The sequence below is a fragment of the Panthera leo genome, chromosome D3 (assembly GCF_018350215.1).
Source record: "Panthera leo isolate Ple1 chromosome D3, P.leo_Ple1_pat1.1, whole genome shotgun sequence".
NCBI lineage: Eukaryota > Metazoa > Chordata > Mammalia > Carnivora > Felidae > Panthera > Panthera leo.
The window spans coordinates 17513008-17529837 of NC_056690.1; the positions used below are offsets into that span (position 1 = coordinate 17513008).

The 16830-nt window shown below is 45.8% G+C and overlaps 1 protein-coding gene across 2 annotated transcripts in view; it reads right to left on the reverse strand.

The window, feature by feature from the left end:
* SART3 (spliceosome associated factor 3, U4/U6 recycling protein) overlaps nt 1–16830 on the reverse strand; it is a 36733-nt gene that overhangs the window by 7738 nt on the left and 12165 nt on the right. The window contains exons 5-14 of one of the 2 annotated variants that reach the window (XM_042911425.1): nt 14380–14564; nt 13102–13207; nt 11710–11834; nt 7819–7974; nt 6979–7117; nt 6386–6493; nt 5645–5722; nt 5462–5520; nt 4182–4291; nt 450–562 (exon numbers count right to left, since the gene is read on the reverse strand). In XM_042911425.1, coding sequence (XP_042767359.1) covers nt 450–562; nt 4182–4291; nt 5462–5520; nt 5645–5722; nt 6386–6493; nt 6979–7117; nt 7819–7974; nt 11710–11834; nt 13102–13207; nt 14380–14564 — 1179 coding nt within the window. The remainder of the gene's footprint in view (nt 1–449; nt 563–4181; nt 4292–5461; nt 5521–5644; nt 5723–6385; nt 6494–6978; nt 7118–7818; nt 7975–11709; nt 11835–13101; nt 13208–14379; nt 14565–16830) is intronic. The other variant, XM_042911426.1, reaches the window with a different exon arrangement.

A 16830-nucleotide genomic window follows, 5' to 3' on the forward strand; every position in this document is an offset into this window, starting at 1 on the left:
GACAAGGGACGCACACCCCACCGAGGGCCACGTTCAGCCCTTTGCCCCTCAACAGGCCTTTCGTGTGCGTGACATTGTGCTAGAGCAGGGACTCTGAACTGCGAGCTGACTCCCCAGGGAACAAGTCTGGAGATGTCTCTGTCATGACCGGGGGTGACGGAGGAGTGCTGCCGGTACCTAGTGAGCAGACAGGGCTGCTTTGCCCACCGCAAAGAATGAAGAGAACCCTGTGCCAGGACGCATCACAGAGAGCCCTCCTTGTACCCAGAGACTCTCAGAAGAGGGGCGAGAGGATGTGGACTCACTGGCGAGTGCCATCAACGCTCTAATCACTGAGTGCCATGTGAGCGGCTGTACCCGTACACAGTCTGTCCTCAGACTATAGTCTTGAGACCAACCGGCAAATGGGACAGACTCCAAGCCAGAAGCTGAGAGCAGAGGGGCCCCACCTTCTGTCCTCTCCATGGTGAGCAACACTTCACAGACGTGCTCGGGGTAGTCACTGGTGCACTGGACGGCCCGGTGCAGAGCCTTCCTACAGTGCTGGGTGTCACCGTGTGCCCTAGGACAGAAAACAAACCGTGGCTGCCACCAGGACACAAAGCAGCAGGCACAGAGAAGGAGAGGCCGTGTTCTCACAGGCAGCGACACAAGATCAGAAGCTCTGCAGCAACTCTAGCTTCTGAGGAGGCTCTAGCTTCCAGAACTGCCCACAGCTCTTTGCACCACTCTGCTTCTAATACTTTCTCCTTTCTCCTCCAGTCAAAAGCTAAGGCTTTCTTCTAAGCCACTCTTGCCTTTACCAACCAGATGCTGCTGGAAAATGCACCTGGGGCAGTAGTCTGCGACCAGGTGACCTGCCTTTACAGCACTGGCATATGCAACACAGGTGGGAGATCTAAGAATGCCATATAACTCGATCAAGTCCTTAGAGAAACTCTAGAATGCTGTCCTACCCAAGGGAAGAATCACTGATCCAGCAGACTGCCAGATTTCATGCCCAGAGTCCCATCTTTTGGTAACTGCTGTTACTAAGAGAATACAGTTTATTGTGATTAGCAGTGGAAAGATTGCTCATCCCAATAAACAATATTCTCTTAGTAACAGCAGCTATGAAACACTACGTTCCCATTTCTATTTTTTAAAAACTTACAAACATATGTAAATATTATAAATACGTATTAGGACGCTAAAAAATAAAAAATTAGAGCGGCGGTTCTCCGAGTACGATCCACGTCACCCCAGAGGGTCTCCGAGACCCTTTCAGGGAGGGGATCTGCAAAGTCAAAACTACTTTCGTTGTTACTGAACACGAACTGACTTTTTCACTGTGCTGACATCTGCACTGACGGTGCAAAAGCTACGGTGGCCCTTAGCACAAATCAAGGCAGCACAGTTTTCACATCCTGCGGGACAAAAGGAGACGTGCACACATAAGGTGCTTTTTCTGCACACCCGAGTACGACGGTTGTCCCAAAGAAGAGATCCTTTTGTTTAGGGGGCAAGCTGAACTAGTTTGTTTTCTCAGGAAACAACATTTTTACTTGAGAAAAGAGCTGAGCGACAAAACCTATGGTTATGGAGACCTGAGAATCCGGCAGACATTTCTGAAAATTAATGAAGTGGGTTCGTCACTTCAAGGAAAACCACGAACTGTATCTGTTGCCATGTTAACAGCGCAACTTTCGAGTGAAAATCCCGATTTAGGAAAATCCGTATCTGCCACTTTGAGGCTGACAGGTTCCACCTGAACAGACTTTGCTAAGATCACCAAAACGATACCTTTTAAAATACCGTATTATGAAATGTGTCGATACTGTGTAGAGCTGCGTGACTCAGTGATTGAGTATTTTCCACATGAACAATGCAGGTCACAGAACCATGCATATTTGGTAAAAGGTCCATTCCAAGTACAAAACAGACCAATGGATATTAGCGTAAGAGTCTCAGAAATCCCATGATACGGTTTCAGGTGCCACATCGCAACTATTAAGAAACTGCTTGCTGGGGCGCCTGGGTGGCTCGGTCGGCTAAGCGTCTCACTTCGGCTCAGGTCATGATCTCAAAACTCATGAGTCTGAGCCCCACATCAGGCTCTCTGCTGTTAGTGTGGAGCCCGCTTCAGTTCCTGTCTCCCTCTCTCTCTGTCCCTTCCCCAGCTCGTGCTTTTTCTCTGTCTCAAAAATAAATAAAAACATCTAAATAAACTTTTTAAAGAAACTACTACTTGCTGAATCTTGCTCTAGTATGAAAGAATATCCATACTTATCTGAAAAGCTTACTAAAATACCCTTCTCTCTTCTAGCCTCCTATCTGCGTGAAGCCAGATTTTCTTCATATTCTTCAATGCAAATTCACAATACAGCAAATGCAAAATCCAGCAATCTTCTAACCCAAACTAATGATACTCGCAAAAATACAAAACCATGCCACTTTTCTAAGTTATTTCGGGGTTTGGAAAATAATCATTCATAAATAATATATTCTTTATGTTAAACATAATGAATTTATTATCGTGACAATAAAATTATGTTTCAATCTTTCACTTTCTAATACAGTGATATTGATACTTAGGAAGATGTATCAATGTTTCTAATGTGGTCCATTAAATACACAGAACTCACATAAACAAAAGCTGTTCCGGGTTCTTAAACTTTAAGAGTGTAAGGGATCCTGACCAAAAAATCTGAGAACTGCTGGTCTAGAGGAATATTCAACAAGCTTTTTTTTTTTTTTTTTTAAATGGTTAGTTATTTTCAGACAGCACATGTGTGCATAGGGGAGAGCCGGGGGGGGGGGGGGGGGGGGGGGGAGGGGGGAGGGGGAGGGAGAGAGAGAATATCCCAAGCAGGCTCCATGCCGTCAGTGCAGAGCCTGATACGGGGCCCAATCCCACAAACCGTGAGGACTTGAACTAAAATCAAGAGTCAGATGCTTAACCCACTGAGCCACCCAGGTGCTGCTCATAAGCTTTAATAGTAGTCATATCTCTGGGGATGAGATGGGAAGAAACTTTCACTTTCTACCACACAGTTTTGTAACTGTCTATTTTGAGTACATGTTGTTTTTTAAATTGGGGTAAAATCCAAAATACTCAAAAAGAATATATAGACAAATATATTTATTGACACACAATGTTCAAGACACAATGAAATAGAAAAGCTGGTCATATTTTTTACATCTTCCCCCCGTGATAAATATCATTGGTCACATCTTATTTATTTAAAATAGCTTCAGAGATTTATAATGTACGCTATCATTCCATTCTCTTTAAAACAACAACAAAAAAATTACAGAGCACCTGGGTGGCTCAGTCACTTAAGCATTCAACTCTTGATTTAGGCTCAGGCCATGATCTCACAGTCATGGGATCGAGCCCCACATGGGGCTCTGCACTGGGCGTGGAACCTGCTTAAGATTCTCCCTCTCCCTGTGCCCCTCCCTAACTCGTGCATGCGCTTCCTCAAAAGAATAAAATAAAAATAATTTTTTTATAATGTTTATTTATTTTTGAGAAAGAGAGAGAAAGAGACAGACTGTGAGCAGGGGAGGGGTCGAGAGAGAGGGAGACACAGAATCCGAAGCAGGCGCCAGGCTCTGAGCCGTCAGCACACGGAGCTCAAACCCACAAACCGTGAGATCATGACCTGAGCCAAAGTCCGGCGCTTAACCGACTGAGCCACCCAGGTGCCCCTAAAATAAAAATAATTTTTAAAAAATTTCAATCTAAAAAAATCTCAAGGAACATACCCAAACTATTAGCTAACAGGGGTTATGTCCTCTGGGTCTGTCGCTACAGAAAATTTGGGGGTTTTTTTCTCTTCGTTTTTTAGTATTTTCTACTCTTACATCCAAAGCAAATATAAAAAATAGTTCCCCCCAAAAGTCACAGAAAACATTTATCTCCAAAAATCAAAACAAACCAAAATAACAAACAGAAAGAAACGCACGGCTGTAAGACAAGCCCAAGCATAAAACAGGAGGTTCGGTTCCCTAGCCTCGCCCATTATACACACAGCCACCAACAAAAGAGAGGCTAATCGGGGAGTGGGGGGGGGGGGGGGGGGGGGGCGGGGGACCGGCCTGCGGTAAGGAGCAGGCCCAAGCTGGCAGGAGTCAGCCGGGAGGGAAGACGGGTTACCCCTGACAAGCACCACCAAAAGCACCCCCAGATCAGTTACCTTTCCAGGTTGTAATATTCAAGCCACATGTTGGCATACTTGGCGTTCCCTTTGGTCATGATGCTGTCCCAGAGTTCCCGAGCTTTCTGCATGTTATTGCACAGTCGAGCCTGAAACGCATTAATGGGCTCCGTTAGGAAAGATTCAAACCTTACCGACGTTGGCACCCATAGCAAAACACACCTCAAACAGACAGGCTTTAAAAACCCCCCACTAACTGTGCATGTGACGTAACTCCCTGGACATTCCCAGCCACCTTCCATGGCGACGGGCTCGGCTCAACCACTCCAGCCTCTCCAAGGGGACAAGCCTCTAGCTGCCTGCCTAACCTATTTGAGAGCAAAGAGCAGGAGCCCACAGGTACTTACGACAGAACTAGCTAGACAACTGTGTTTTATTTTTATCAAGCTGAACTACGAGTGTTTCATCTGAGGCAATGCGGAGAAAGAAAGACTGCTCTAGGAGGAGGCCCCCTGCTGTGCCACTTGGGCAACCGAACCTCTCTGTGAACCCGACAGACGTCCGTTTCTTTGACCTGACCCCTCTCAGAAAATAAAATGTGCTTCGAACTTCACAATTCTGGAAGTGCCTGGGGGCTCAGTCGGTTAAGCGTCCGACTGCGGCTCAGGTGATGATCTCGCGGTTCGTGGGTTCGAGCCCTGCATCGGGCTCTGTGCTGACAGCTTGGAGCCTGGAGCCCGCTTCAGACTCTGTGTCTCCCTCTCTCTCTCTGCCCCTCCCCCGCTCTCTCCCTCTCTTTCTCTCTCTCTCTCAAAAATAAACATAATAAATATATGTTAAAAAAAAAAAAATTTCACAGTTCTGTGAGCTGATCAAGGGCGGGTTCCGTATCTTCTTGACTCGGGGTCCTTGGTCCAACAAGAACACTCAATTCACTGTGTCCCCTAATTATCCGTCAAACTCCTGTCTCCTACACGAGATGAGAGCCTTAGGAGCACGAGGCAGGTCTACCTCCCCAGCACACAGTGAAACACCTGGCGAACAGTCCACACCCGGTACAGCCTGACGAACAAGGCACTGAGGGACGGAGGCAAGAGGTGCAGGGTGATGGGCGTTCCAATGTCTGCCGCATAGCTTCTTAACTGCGTGCCAGTGTTTTCTCTAAGGTATCAGTGAATGTGCACCGAGCTAGATATGTAACAGAGACCCTTACAGACCCTGGACCATCACCTAAGACTCGGACCCAACTTTAGCCACATTAACGACACACACGTCCCTCAAAGCGGGCTGGAACCGACAGGCGTGTCGGAGACGTTTACCTCAATCCTAGCCCAGTTCTGCATGATCATGCAGCTTGGATCTCCGCTCTCATTGAAACCTGTAAGAACAGACTTAGTCAAAATCAGAAATCAATTTAGAGGCCCGGAGCCTCTGACTGAGAAGGCACATCCACCACGAACAGGAGACGAGCGGAAAAGGGAACGGGTCGAAGCCACACTTACGCTCCTCCACCTCCTGCTTCAGATACTCCAAGGCGCGAGCGAACGCAGACCTCAGCTCTTCCAGCTCTTTACTGGAGTCTGTCAGAAATTGCAAAAGAGGTTTGTCTTCGTGAAACCACATACCGTGTCTTTTTTTATCTTTTAAATCCCACAGTGAAGCTCCTGGGGGCCTGTTGTGCATCTGGCATCAGCGCCTGCCCTCATCACATAGCTGGGGAGAAAGGCTACAACAGCACACATCACGGACAGCACAACAAAGGTGAGCACGGGGTGCCGCGTGTGGGACCCCAGCAGAGGGGGTCTCGCCCAGCTGGGAGAAGGGCCGAAGGCCACCTGCATGAGTGCAAGTCAGGGGTTTCTGATGCTTTTTTTTTTTTTTTTTCTGAGGAGAAAAGGGAAGAAGGCAGGGGATCCTACAGAGATTCAAGGATTTCAAAGACATACAGGAGTCCTATCTAAAGAACTATTTAGGATCTACAGAAGGGAGAGAGGAGAGAAATGAGACTAAAGAGGCTGCAGGAGCCAGAATAAAAGAGAAGGACCTTAACTCTCTTCCTTTACAACTCACAGCAGGACTTGTTAGAAGACTTCAATAGCCAACATTTCTGGGGGCAAACAGTTACCAGTGGCTGGTCTACATCATTTGCCTAATCATGATGTATCCGGGCAACCTGGGACATCTCAGCAAAACGTATGTTGAGAAAAAAGTCAGAACCGCATCTGACACACGAATTGAAATACCTTGTTTGAAATCAACCCTTCTCCTCAGGTAATCAAGGTACGCCTGCCAAATTTCCACATAATCAGTGGCCTGAATGAAGCCGGCACTCAAAGCTTTCTCGAAGGTCGCTGGAATTGAAGAAAAAGCCAGGATTTGTTACCAATTCAAAAAGAAGCTGATATAAGTTCTCAAGACTGTTACAAAAACCTCTACTGACTATCAGATACTGTATGACTTAAAACAATAATGACAGGATACAACAAAGTGAAGTGAGCTAGAGAGACATGTTCAAAAGAAAAGCTACTACAGGATTTGGACCGTGTTCTAAAAGGGGTAAATTCCACACGATGTCCTACACTAAGAGAATTCCAGGCCAAGTCAGATTGGAGAGAAGACCCAACTTCTTGGAAAATCACAAAGAATGTCAGCATTCTTTGGCTCTGAGAAGACAAAAACACAACCAAGTTATCTCCCACTTAGGGCCTTTTTTGTCACTAATACCCAATATCCCAAACTCAACACCCAGGGAAAGGCTGACCTAATGACTCTGTGACAGCTATCTTTCTGGCTTGGAACAGAAAGTTTAAGAGTCTTCCCACAAAAACATTCGCACCGGAAATCACTTGATGGTCAACTCCGTGTCTTTCCATGGCCAAGAGGTAACGGCTCCACAGGGCGACTGTCCAGGGGCAGTTTCTCACGGCACGATTATGTACAGATAAAACCAAATCCTTTACTTTCAGCTGCCGATCCTACGATAAAGAAGTTCACGGTGAGGAGATAAAATGCTACTGTTACAGGCTTCACCATCCACGAGACCTTTCCAGCACGACCAGCTGACAAAAGAAATTTCCTTAGAAATTCTCGTGACTGGTCTCTTCGACAAAAAAATCGCAAAGGGGAATTGAGGAGAGGGGAGACCAGAGATGAAAACAGCTTTAAGGGATATCAGCCTATCCGCGTGGATGGACCCAGTTTGCACCCTGACTCAAATCTTTCGTACGCACATACCGACGTACTCGCCAGTGAGATGTGACTTCTGGATCTGCTTCACGTGGAAGGGGGAAGAAGGTAAGCACACAGATGGAACTAGACTAGTGCCGTGAGTTAACTGTTGAAGCTGGGTGACGGCACGCCAGGTTCCGCCTTTCCTCATCTATGTGCCAGGTGTACACTTTCTCCAGAATACAAAGTGAAAAAAACATCGGTGTCGCAAAGCCCTCGACAGGAAAACCGTGCCCATTTCTCCCACAGTTAGCGTCATCAGTCTGATGGGACTTGAAACAGCAGAACCTCACGGGTCGGCCAACAGGGCGAAAGGAAGGTGAGGGAAAGGGGAGAGCGCAGAGAGGAGCAGCACACGGCTGACTCCCGGCGCCCTGGCTGAGTTCCTTCGCGTAGACTCTCAATCGGTAAAAAGGAAACGAAGTTAGAACAAGTCAGGTCGTCTTACTAGGTACTGACTGTAGCGGATCCACAAATCTGGGACGAGGCAGTTCTCGACCAGGGCGCGCTCGAAGATCAACTGGACGCGAGCAGGGTCGCCGATTTTCATCTCAAAATCGATGTACGCCTGATATTCGGCCAGTCTGGGTGCCTCTGCTTGCAACTAGGGAAGGCGGGGGAAGCACAATGAGGTCGAGATGCGCCACTCGACACCGGGAGGAAGCACAACACATCTTCATATTAAATCCTGGCAAGACTGGCTACGTCAATCGGAATCACCAATCCCCACCCCGGGTACCTCCGCAACCTGACCGGCAGAGGGAGGGTCGGGGTGCCTCTCCACGGCAACGGTTACAAAGACTCCATCAACCCTTTCCCGGACCCATCCCTAGGCCACAGGATTTCTGATGAGAGCATCCACCAGAAACCAAATGAAGGAGAAACACCTTTGCCAATGACCACGGCTAGCCATCGCTCCGAAGAAGTCCCTTCCTTGGCCTACTGAGCGAGTGAGGGCAACCACACTGGAGCACTTCGGTGCCGTGAGGCACTTCAGGTTTCTCATCCCACATACCAGCTCCCGCCGGGACGCAGGCACAGGCAGAAAAGGGAAGACACGAGGCCGAATGCTGACTGCTCCAAAGACCAACAGTCCGAATTCTTTTCAGACAAAAACCTTATTCAACTTTGCTTTTCAGCCACCCTCTGCTGAAGATCCTAACATCAAACTGGATGAGGATTTCACCAATGACGCTTTGAGAAACACAACCACCTCCAATCATTTACATGTGAAAAAGGGAGACAGAGCACACGCGGGCCAGCAGGAGAGCACGCACGCTCTGAACATAGAAAGAGGGTGTTGTAGAGAGCCTCGGTTTCTAGTTGTAATGACAAACTAGTTACGCAGGCAGACTGCCACTGAAAACAACTTAAAATTGCTGGATTAAATATGAAAAACGTCTTGAAAAACATCAGCAAACCGGCAAAGAAACAAGAAATACTAAGAACAAAATCTAAGTGAAGGTTAAGCCTTTGCTGGTATAAGATCTATTAAGGATGTGATCTTCACAATGAGGTGTCATTATTACCCACTTACATTCAAGGCGACCGATACACAAGGCGGCTAAGAACGAAGTCTGAGAGCTAGTAACTGGCAGAGCTAACATTCAAACTCGAGGTAGCCTGGCTCTCAAAGTCTCTGTCCTTACTATGCCACAAGATACCAAAAACAGAGCCAAGAAGCCCAACTAACCCCCAAAAGGATAAATACAAAGATATCCACCCCTGGACCTACTGTAATGAAATTACAGGACATCAAACAAAACCAAAGAGATCTTAAAATGGGCCAGAGAAAAAACAAGGATTGGCATCAAAGAAGCTGACTTCTTAACAGCCAACGACAGAAGCAAGACAGGAGACGTAACTACTGTCAGTCGAGAATTCTACATCCTGAGAAATGAACTTTCAAGGAGACCAAAGTGAAAGACCTTGTCAAATTAAAACTGAGACCATCTGTCACCAGCAAATATCCAGTGCAGGAGACTCTCAAAGGGTATATCTGAAGCAAAAAAAAAAAAAAAAAAAAAAGATCCCAGATGAAAGCTCTACGATGCAAGACGGGAAAAAGAGCAAAGAAAAACGGGAAATGCACATAAGTGAATGCAGACAGGGTGGGGCTGTATAATGCAAGATTAACAAGGATGCCTCTCAGGTTAAACAAAAAGACAAGAAATACAAGAACACAAGAGTGTAAGTCTGAGACATGGTAAATGAAGCTGAAAGTATTCTAAGGCCAAGAAAGGCTGAAAAACACCACTTACAGACAAACTTATGGTCAACAAAACAAAAACCAAATACTATGGTCAACACAGAAAATCCAAAAGAATCAACAAATCATTGGTAAGAATTTATAAAGAAAACAGACAAAAATTAATACAGAAAACAAAAATAAATTTATACAATTTTACAGAAAGACACAGCCTAAATAGCAAAGACCTATAAACCACGTTCATAGATTGGAAGACTCAGAATTTTAAAGATGTATATTCTTCCCCAAATTGATCTACAGAGAAAATGTAATTCCAACAAAAAAAAATTCAACAGCTTTTTAAATAAAATTTGAAAAGCTGATTCTATTCAACAGAAGCAGTAAGAACTAAAACAGGGGTGCCTGGGTGGCTCTATCAGTTAAGCGTCCAACTCTTGATTTTGGCTCAGGTCGTGATCTCACAGTTTGTGGGTTTGAGCCCCGCATCGGGTTTTGTGCTGGCAGAGTGGAGCCTGCTTGGGATTCTCTCTCTCCCTCTCTCTTTGCCCCTCCCCTGCTCGCACGCTCTGTCTCTATCTCAAAATAAACAAATAAACTTAATAAATAAATAACATTTATTTAAAAAAAAAGGGACTAAAGAAAGACAAAACACTCTTGAAGAGGAACAACATGGGTGGGATTCATGTCACCTACGGGCAAAATTTATAAAACTATCAGTATTATGATAGTATAATATAAACCAGTGGGGCAGAATAGAAAGCCCAGAAACAGATACACAAATGGAGAGCTAATCTATGACAGATGTGGGCCGGCACATCAACGAGGGAAAGATGGAATGATCAAAATTGGTGCTGGAAAACTGGTTCTCATATGGAAAAATGAAACTGGACCCCATCTCATGCTATATGCAAAAATCAATTCCATACGAAGATCTATACATGAAACACACAACTATAAACTTTCAGAAGAAAACAGAGCTAAGAACAGCCATGAGCTTGGAACATGGAGAGATTTCTTAAGCGTAACAAAAGCGCAAACTGTAAGATAAGGAATGATAAATCCAATTAGAGTAAAATTAAGAACCAGTCATCGAAAGATGCCATTAAACACCTTGAAAAGACAAATCACAAACTTGGGGAAGTTTCTGCGATACATACAACCAAAAGTAAGGATTAAGATCTGAGGTTCCTCCGAATTAATTTAAAAAAAACACAAATGAAAGGGAAATGAGTCACAGACTTCAACAGGTAGCTCACAAAAAAGGAAACCTGAATACCAACAGATGTGAAAAAATGCTCAACTTTAGCAGTAACCAGGGAAATGCGAATTAAAGCTACAACTCAGATCCATCAGAACGGGTAAAATTTGAGTATGTCGATATCCAAGGCTGGTGAGGGCGACGAGAACCCCGAGTTCGCTGAGAACCCCCCGCTAGGAGCGTCAGCCGATGACGCGGAAAACAGTCCCACAGGACGGGACGATCCAGCAATTCCATTCCTAGGTGCACGCTCTGGAGGAACTCTCCTCACACGTGTACCAAGAGATACATCCAAGAACAGTCGGAAACATGCTGCTCCTCCCGGCAAAACGCGGGAAAGCGACCCAACTACCTAGGAACCACGAGTCAACAAATCGAGGCACACACATACACAACTCGATAGCCGTGGAAACAAACGGACTATACTTATCAACACGGGTACAACCCAAAAACACGGTCGATGAAAGAAAACACACAGCATGATTCCATTATAGAAAAGCTCAAAAAACAAGCAAAATTAAACAACACGTTAATCAAAGGTATGTTCGTAGATTGTAAAACTATAAAGAAAAGCGAGGGAATGATTATCACAAAAGTCAGGAAAGTGATTACCTCTCGGGAGAGGGAAGAGGAAGCAATCGGAGAGGGGCACATAGGAGACTTCTAAGGTACTGGCAATGTTCTATTTCTTAACCTGGGTGGTGGGTACATGGACGTTCACTTTATTATTAGGATGTAAACTGCACGTACACATTTATACACTCTACATATTTCACAACAAAACAGATTTTAAAGATACTGCTTTATTTGCAACTATCGATCAGGGTAAAGTTTGCAGGGACGCGTTTACCGTAAAAGAGGCCAACACTTACCAGCGCCTCTTCATAGGGTTTGTATTTCTCCAGCTGCTGCAGTGCTTTGTTATAGTTCTGAATCACCGACTCCGGTATTGGGTCTTCTGACCATTCTTCATACTCTGCAAATGTTGCCTCCATATCTATTGAAAGATGGATTCAGCCCCGTAGGTCTTGCCGTGGGTTTTATCAACCCAACCAGAGATGAAACCACGAGACTCGGATGTTGCCAGCCCCTCCCACATCAGCGGCCACAACAGCTCTTAGGATCGGATCTTCTACTGGGCCCGGACTTGACCTTAAGATTCCGCCTCAAGGCAATTCCCCAAGCAGCCCTACCAACTAACTAAGCAGTTAATTCAATAACAGCAACACTCACCCACTGCTCCCTATGTTCTAATACTCTCCATCCACTAACTCATTTGATCCTCACAACTCTATGGAATAGGTTCTGTCGTGATCCCCATTTTGCAGATGAGGAAACGCAAGCAGAGAGTTACATCAAATGGTAGAGCGAGGCCTTGAGCCAGGCAGTAAGGCTCAGGGTCACGTTCCACTCACTGGGCTGCGCCATGTCACGGTGGTACGTGAGGGGACACCTACAAGCCACCGAGTTCTAGGCTTTTCTGCGTATCGCCCAAGGATTCAACTGGAAAGCCAGCCATTTTATAAATCTGTCAAATCAAATCCAAATAAACCGTGACGTGAAAAGAGAAATCATGCCTGGGCTCAAGGAGTTATCCAGAAGTGCCAGGGGTTTGCCAGGGGTTTGCCACGCGTAAGCAGGCCTATAGGGAACAGACAAGATGGAAGCAGCAAACTCTTCCCCAGAAAAATCCTCCAGGTGCCGCTCACACTCAGTACCAGAGCTTCAAAGGCTTGGCTACCAAAATATATTTACCCAAAAAGGAAAATCCTTACCGAACCCCCAAGAAATTCAGATGGGAACACTCCCAGTCAACAGTGCTCCTGAACCAAATCACACCCCCCCCCCCCCCCCGCCGGAAGAATGATAGAAGCCTGTGGAAAATCCCCATTCTGATACCGAAGAGATTACTCCTAAAGAGAAAATGTTCACGATGGAACCCTTACTCAATAAAGCTTCCCCAGAAAATATATAGGGGGTCAGCTTCCCTACCCCGTATAGTGACCCCACCTCTCCACCACCAACGTCTTAACATAGGAAACTGAGTCGGGAAGTCTGCCGCTGACCCTCAGAATCCTCTTGAGCATTAACAATTCAAGGTATATTTTTACCAAAACACAGTGGCACTGCTCTCACTGAGAGCAAGAACACCAGCGACATTTGCCTCACAGGATGCTAGGAAAGGACTAATTACAGGACAGACCCCCAGGCATTTTAAAAACCACGGAGGAAGGGCCGGCTACTGACACGTCGGTTTCTCTTACCAAAGAGTGGGATCGCCAACTGTCGCCGGAAGAGACTGTGGACTTTCTCCAGCTGTGAATCAAAGGTTTGTTCCCGGTCAAAGGGGGAAAGGAAGCCAGCTATGGGCTAAAGAAGCAAATGTGTAGTAAATTACAAACTTTTTGGTTCTTCCTACTTCAAAAAATATTTCAACAAGTTTTTAGTTGAAAGTAAAAAACTGTTTCTGACCTCTTATGCATGAGGTATTGTGACAAACGTTGCAAGGGATTCAAAAATAAACTGGTCTCTGCTACTAAGTGTTTAAGATGGAGTGAAAAGCAAAAAGGAATATAAGAAATGCATATACGGACTATATTCTATACAAATGACTACCACGGGGCCGAATGGAGACATCACAGAAGTATCACTGGTATCGACGTCCCGTGGCTGGCTTTATTTAAGCTGGTTTTGGAGGCTGCGGTTCGTTATGAAGGGAGGAGAGCGGGAAGGACTCCCGGGGGAGCTGGCACCTGGGGTGCATCTGCAGGCTCTCCGGACGTAGCAAGAGAGAAGGAACGGCGTGGAAACAGGGGACGGCAAGCCCGAGTGTCAAGGGGGGACTGCGGGAGCAGGGCCCGCGCAGGGCCGGGTCAGCCAAAGGCGTCGGCCCTGATGCCTCAGTCGGGGTGAGCTAGAGGCACCGCTGCAGGCTCTTCAATAGGGATGTCACCAAGAAGGGAGAGCGCCACTTTAGTAATGACCTAACTGCCGGCGGGCTCCGCTAACTGCCAACACTAACTCTGTGCATACACACACACAGGGGAGAGGGGACACTGGGAGGGGCTGTAAAATCCTGTAAATGAGAGTTTTAAAAATCTAATTATGATGGGGTCAAATCTCTTGCAGTTACTGTTGGACACGACACATACACACATACATATATAGATGTATGTGTATATGTGCACATATATACGTGTGTGTATATGTGTGTGTGTGTGTGTGTGTGTGTATGTGTGTGTGTGTGTGTGTGTGTGTGTGTGTGTGTGTTTTAGAGTGACGTGGTTATTCTTGTGAATTCACCTGGAACCAGTAACTGAAATAGTAGTATTTTTAAACATCAGGAAAAAATCATAGGGTCATTTGCTTTTCAGTCCAACAAATCATTCTTGCTATTCCACAAAGACTACCGATTTACTCTACTGCCCACCCACTAGGGGACTGGCAAAGACCATTTTGTTAGCGGTGTTCCTCCAAGACCACTTACAAAGAGCCCCGACTGTTCAAAGGCAAGCACTGGGCCCAGAGACGGGGGCACTCACCCGGGCAGCTTCCACAATCGCACTTTCAAACTCCCGGTAAGCCTCCCAGATGGCGAGTCCTTTGGTCATATGTAAGCCAACCGACGAGAGTGCCCTTTCAAACACAGAGCGGACTTTCTCAAGGCCACCTTTCTGCCCAATCCCACCGACTGAGTACTGGCCGTACTCGAGCCAAATGTTAGGACCTAAGAAGAAGTGTTCTAATCAGTTCAGGATATGAAATACCCAAATATCAAAACTTTTGTTCTGATGCATCGCAAAATAAACGTGCCCACCAAAACAGTACAAGTTCATATAAAATGTTAACGGAACATCAACGAGCATCCCAACTTACATATGATGCTAATACTGCAGCTCAAAAAGAAGTGTATCTTAAACCATGTTCCTACTAGGTTTCGATTATCGAGTTTTACTTCAAAAACAGAATATGCCAGGAGGTAATATGTAATACGACTGTGATTATAAAGCTTATTTATTAAAACTGAAGGAATCCACTAACAGAGTTCAACGAAAATAGTTACGAATCTGAGTCAACCTTCAGAAAGATTGCAAAGCCCAGAATTTTTTAACTTTTGAACACCGATTCCTTTTTAAACCTACTCTTTGAAGTGAAAGAACAAATTAAAAGCACCAATCCTGTCACCAGAAGTCTGTATTTTAAGTCTCCAGGTGTAACGATGTTTACACAGCAACAACAGAAAAGACCTGGTGGCCCTGGGTTTTTTTCCCATTTTCTCTTTACACTTTTCATATACTCACCCCTGCTGCTTTTAAGAGCAGACTGATGAACTAAACTCTTCAGAAAGGCAGTGATTCTTATTGCACACATTTTGCCCACTAAGTCACTTTTCAAAGACCTGAAAATAATTTCCCGGGCCTGTGCTAACGAACCTTGTAAAATAAAAACACTTAAAAAATAAAGAAGCCTATGTGAGAATTACTGTACGTCTTCCCAAGGCTTGCTTTTTCGCTGAAACGGGTTTATTTCAAAGACCTCAGCCAAAGTTCGTCAGCTACTCTGTTTTAGTTCACCAGTACCGAGCTTCCATACAGGCTGCAAAAGAAAAAAGGAAAAGAGGGGCGCCCAGCTGACTCCATCAGAAGAGCATGTGACTCTTGATCCTGGGGTTATGAGTTTGAGCCCCACGTGGGGTGTAGAGATCACTTTAAAAAATAAAATCTTGGGGCGCCTGGGGGGCTCAGTCGGTTGAGCGTCCGACTTCAGCTCAGGTCATGATCTCATGGTCCGTGAGTTCCAGCCCCGCGTCGGGCTCTGTGCTGATGGCTCAGAGCCTGGAGCCTGTTTCAGGTTCTGTGTCTCCCTCTCTCTCTGACCCTCCCCCGTTCATGCTCTGTCTCTGTCTCAAAAATAAATAAACGTTAAAATATATATATATAAATAAATAATAAAATCTTAAAAAAAAAAAAAGGAAAAGAGCAGCTCTTGGAGCAGAAACCCTTGGTGATGGTTGAGTCATGTCTACAGATGGTCTATGAAACAGCTCATCCTCTGAAGAGAAGGGAAGAGAAGGGAATTTTCAATAGATTACCTCACAACTCTTCCCAATATTTAAACAATCTGAAAAGGTGTAAAAATTATGAGTAGTATTCTAAACTCAGAAAACCCAAGGGTACAGGGTCCACAATAATTACGAGAAGCAAATAATGAGTCACTGGACTCCAGGTTCCAAAGCAGGGCATGAAGCCCCTGCACGAGGCCTTCTCCAAAGACCAAGGAACCCGATTTTCAAAATCATCACAGAGCCAAAGGGCCACAGGCATACTCTGTTACTGGCGCACTGAACGCCTCCCAGATGGTCTGAAATCGGAGTACATGCATCTTCAAATGTGCAAAACACAATTAAAAACTAGGAAGCAGACCAAAGTGGCTTCATAGTGGTTTGTGAACACTCACAAAACATGTGACACAACTTCCACGTTCTAAAGCTCCTGAAAACAACAAAAAAGCCCTGTGGGTCCCCATTCAAAACTACTTTGAGACACATAATCTGGGGCACCTGGGTGGCTCAGTCGGTGGGGGGGTCCCACTTCGGCTCAGGTAATGATCTCACAGTTCGTGAGTTCGAGCCCCACATCCGGCTCGCTGCTGTTAGCACCGAGCCCCCTTCAGATCCTCTGTTCTCCCCTCTCGGCCTCTCGCCCCCTTGCTCTCTCTCAAAAATAAATAAAACATTAAAAAAAGAGAGAGAGACAGAGAGACAGACATAATCTAAGAAGCACAGTTATCCAGCTTCCTGACCCCCAGCAGCCCTGAAGCAGTTGGGGAAAAGGAAGGCGCGCTGACTTCAGCACTAAGTGGCAGTGGAGGCCGGACAGCCGGAATGACTACAAACCATAAAGGACCTAAAAACATCACAGTCTGGGCAGAGACAAAAGATCCCTGGAGAAAAAGAGCCGGTGCTGTTCAGGACGACTCTGAGACCTTAACAA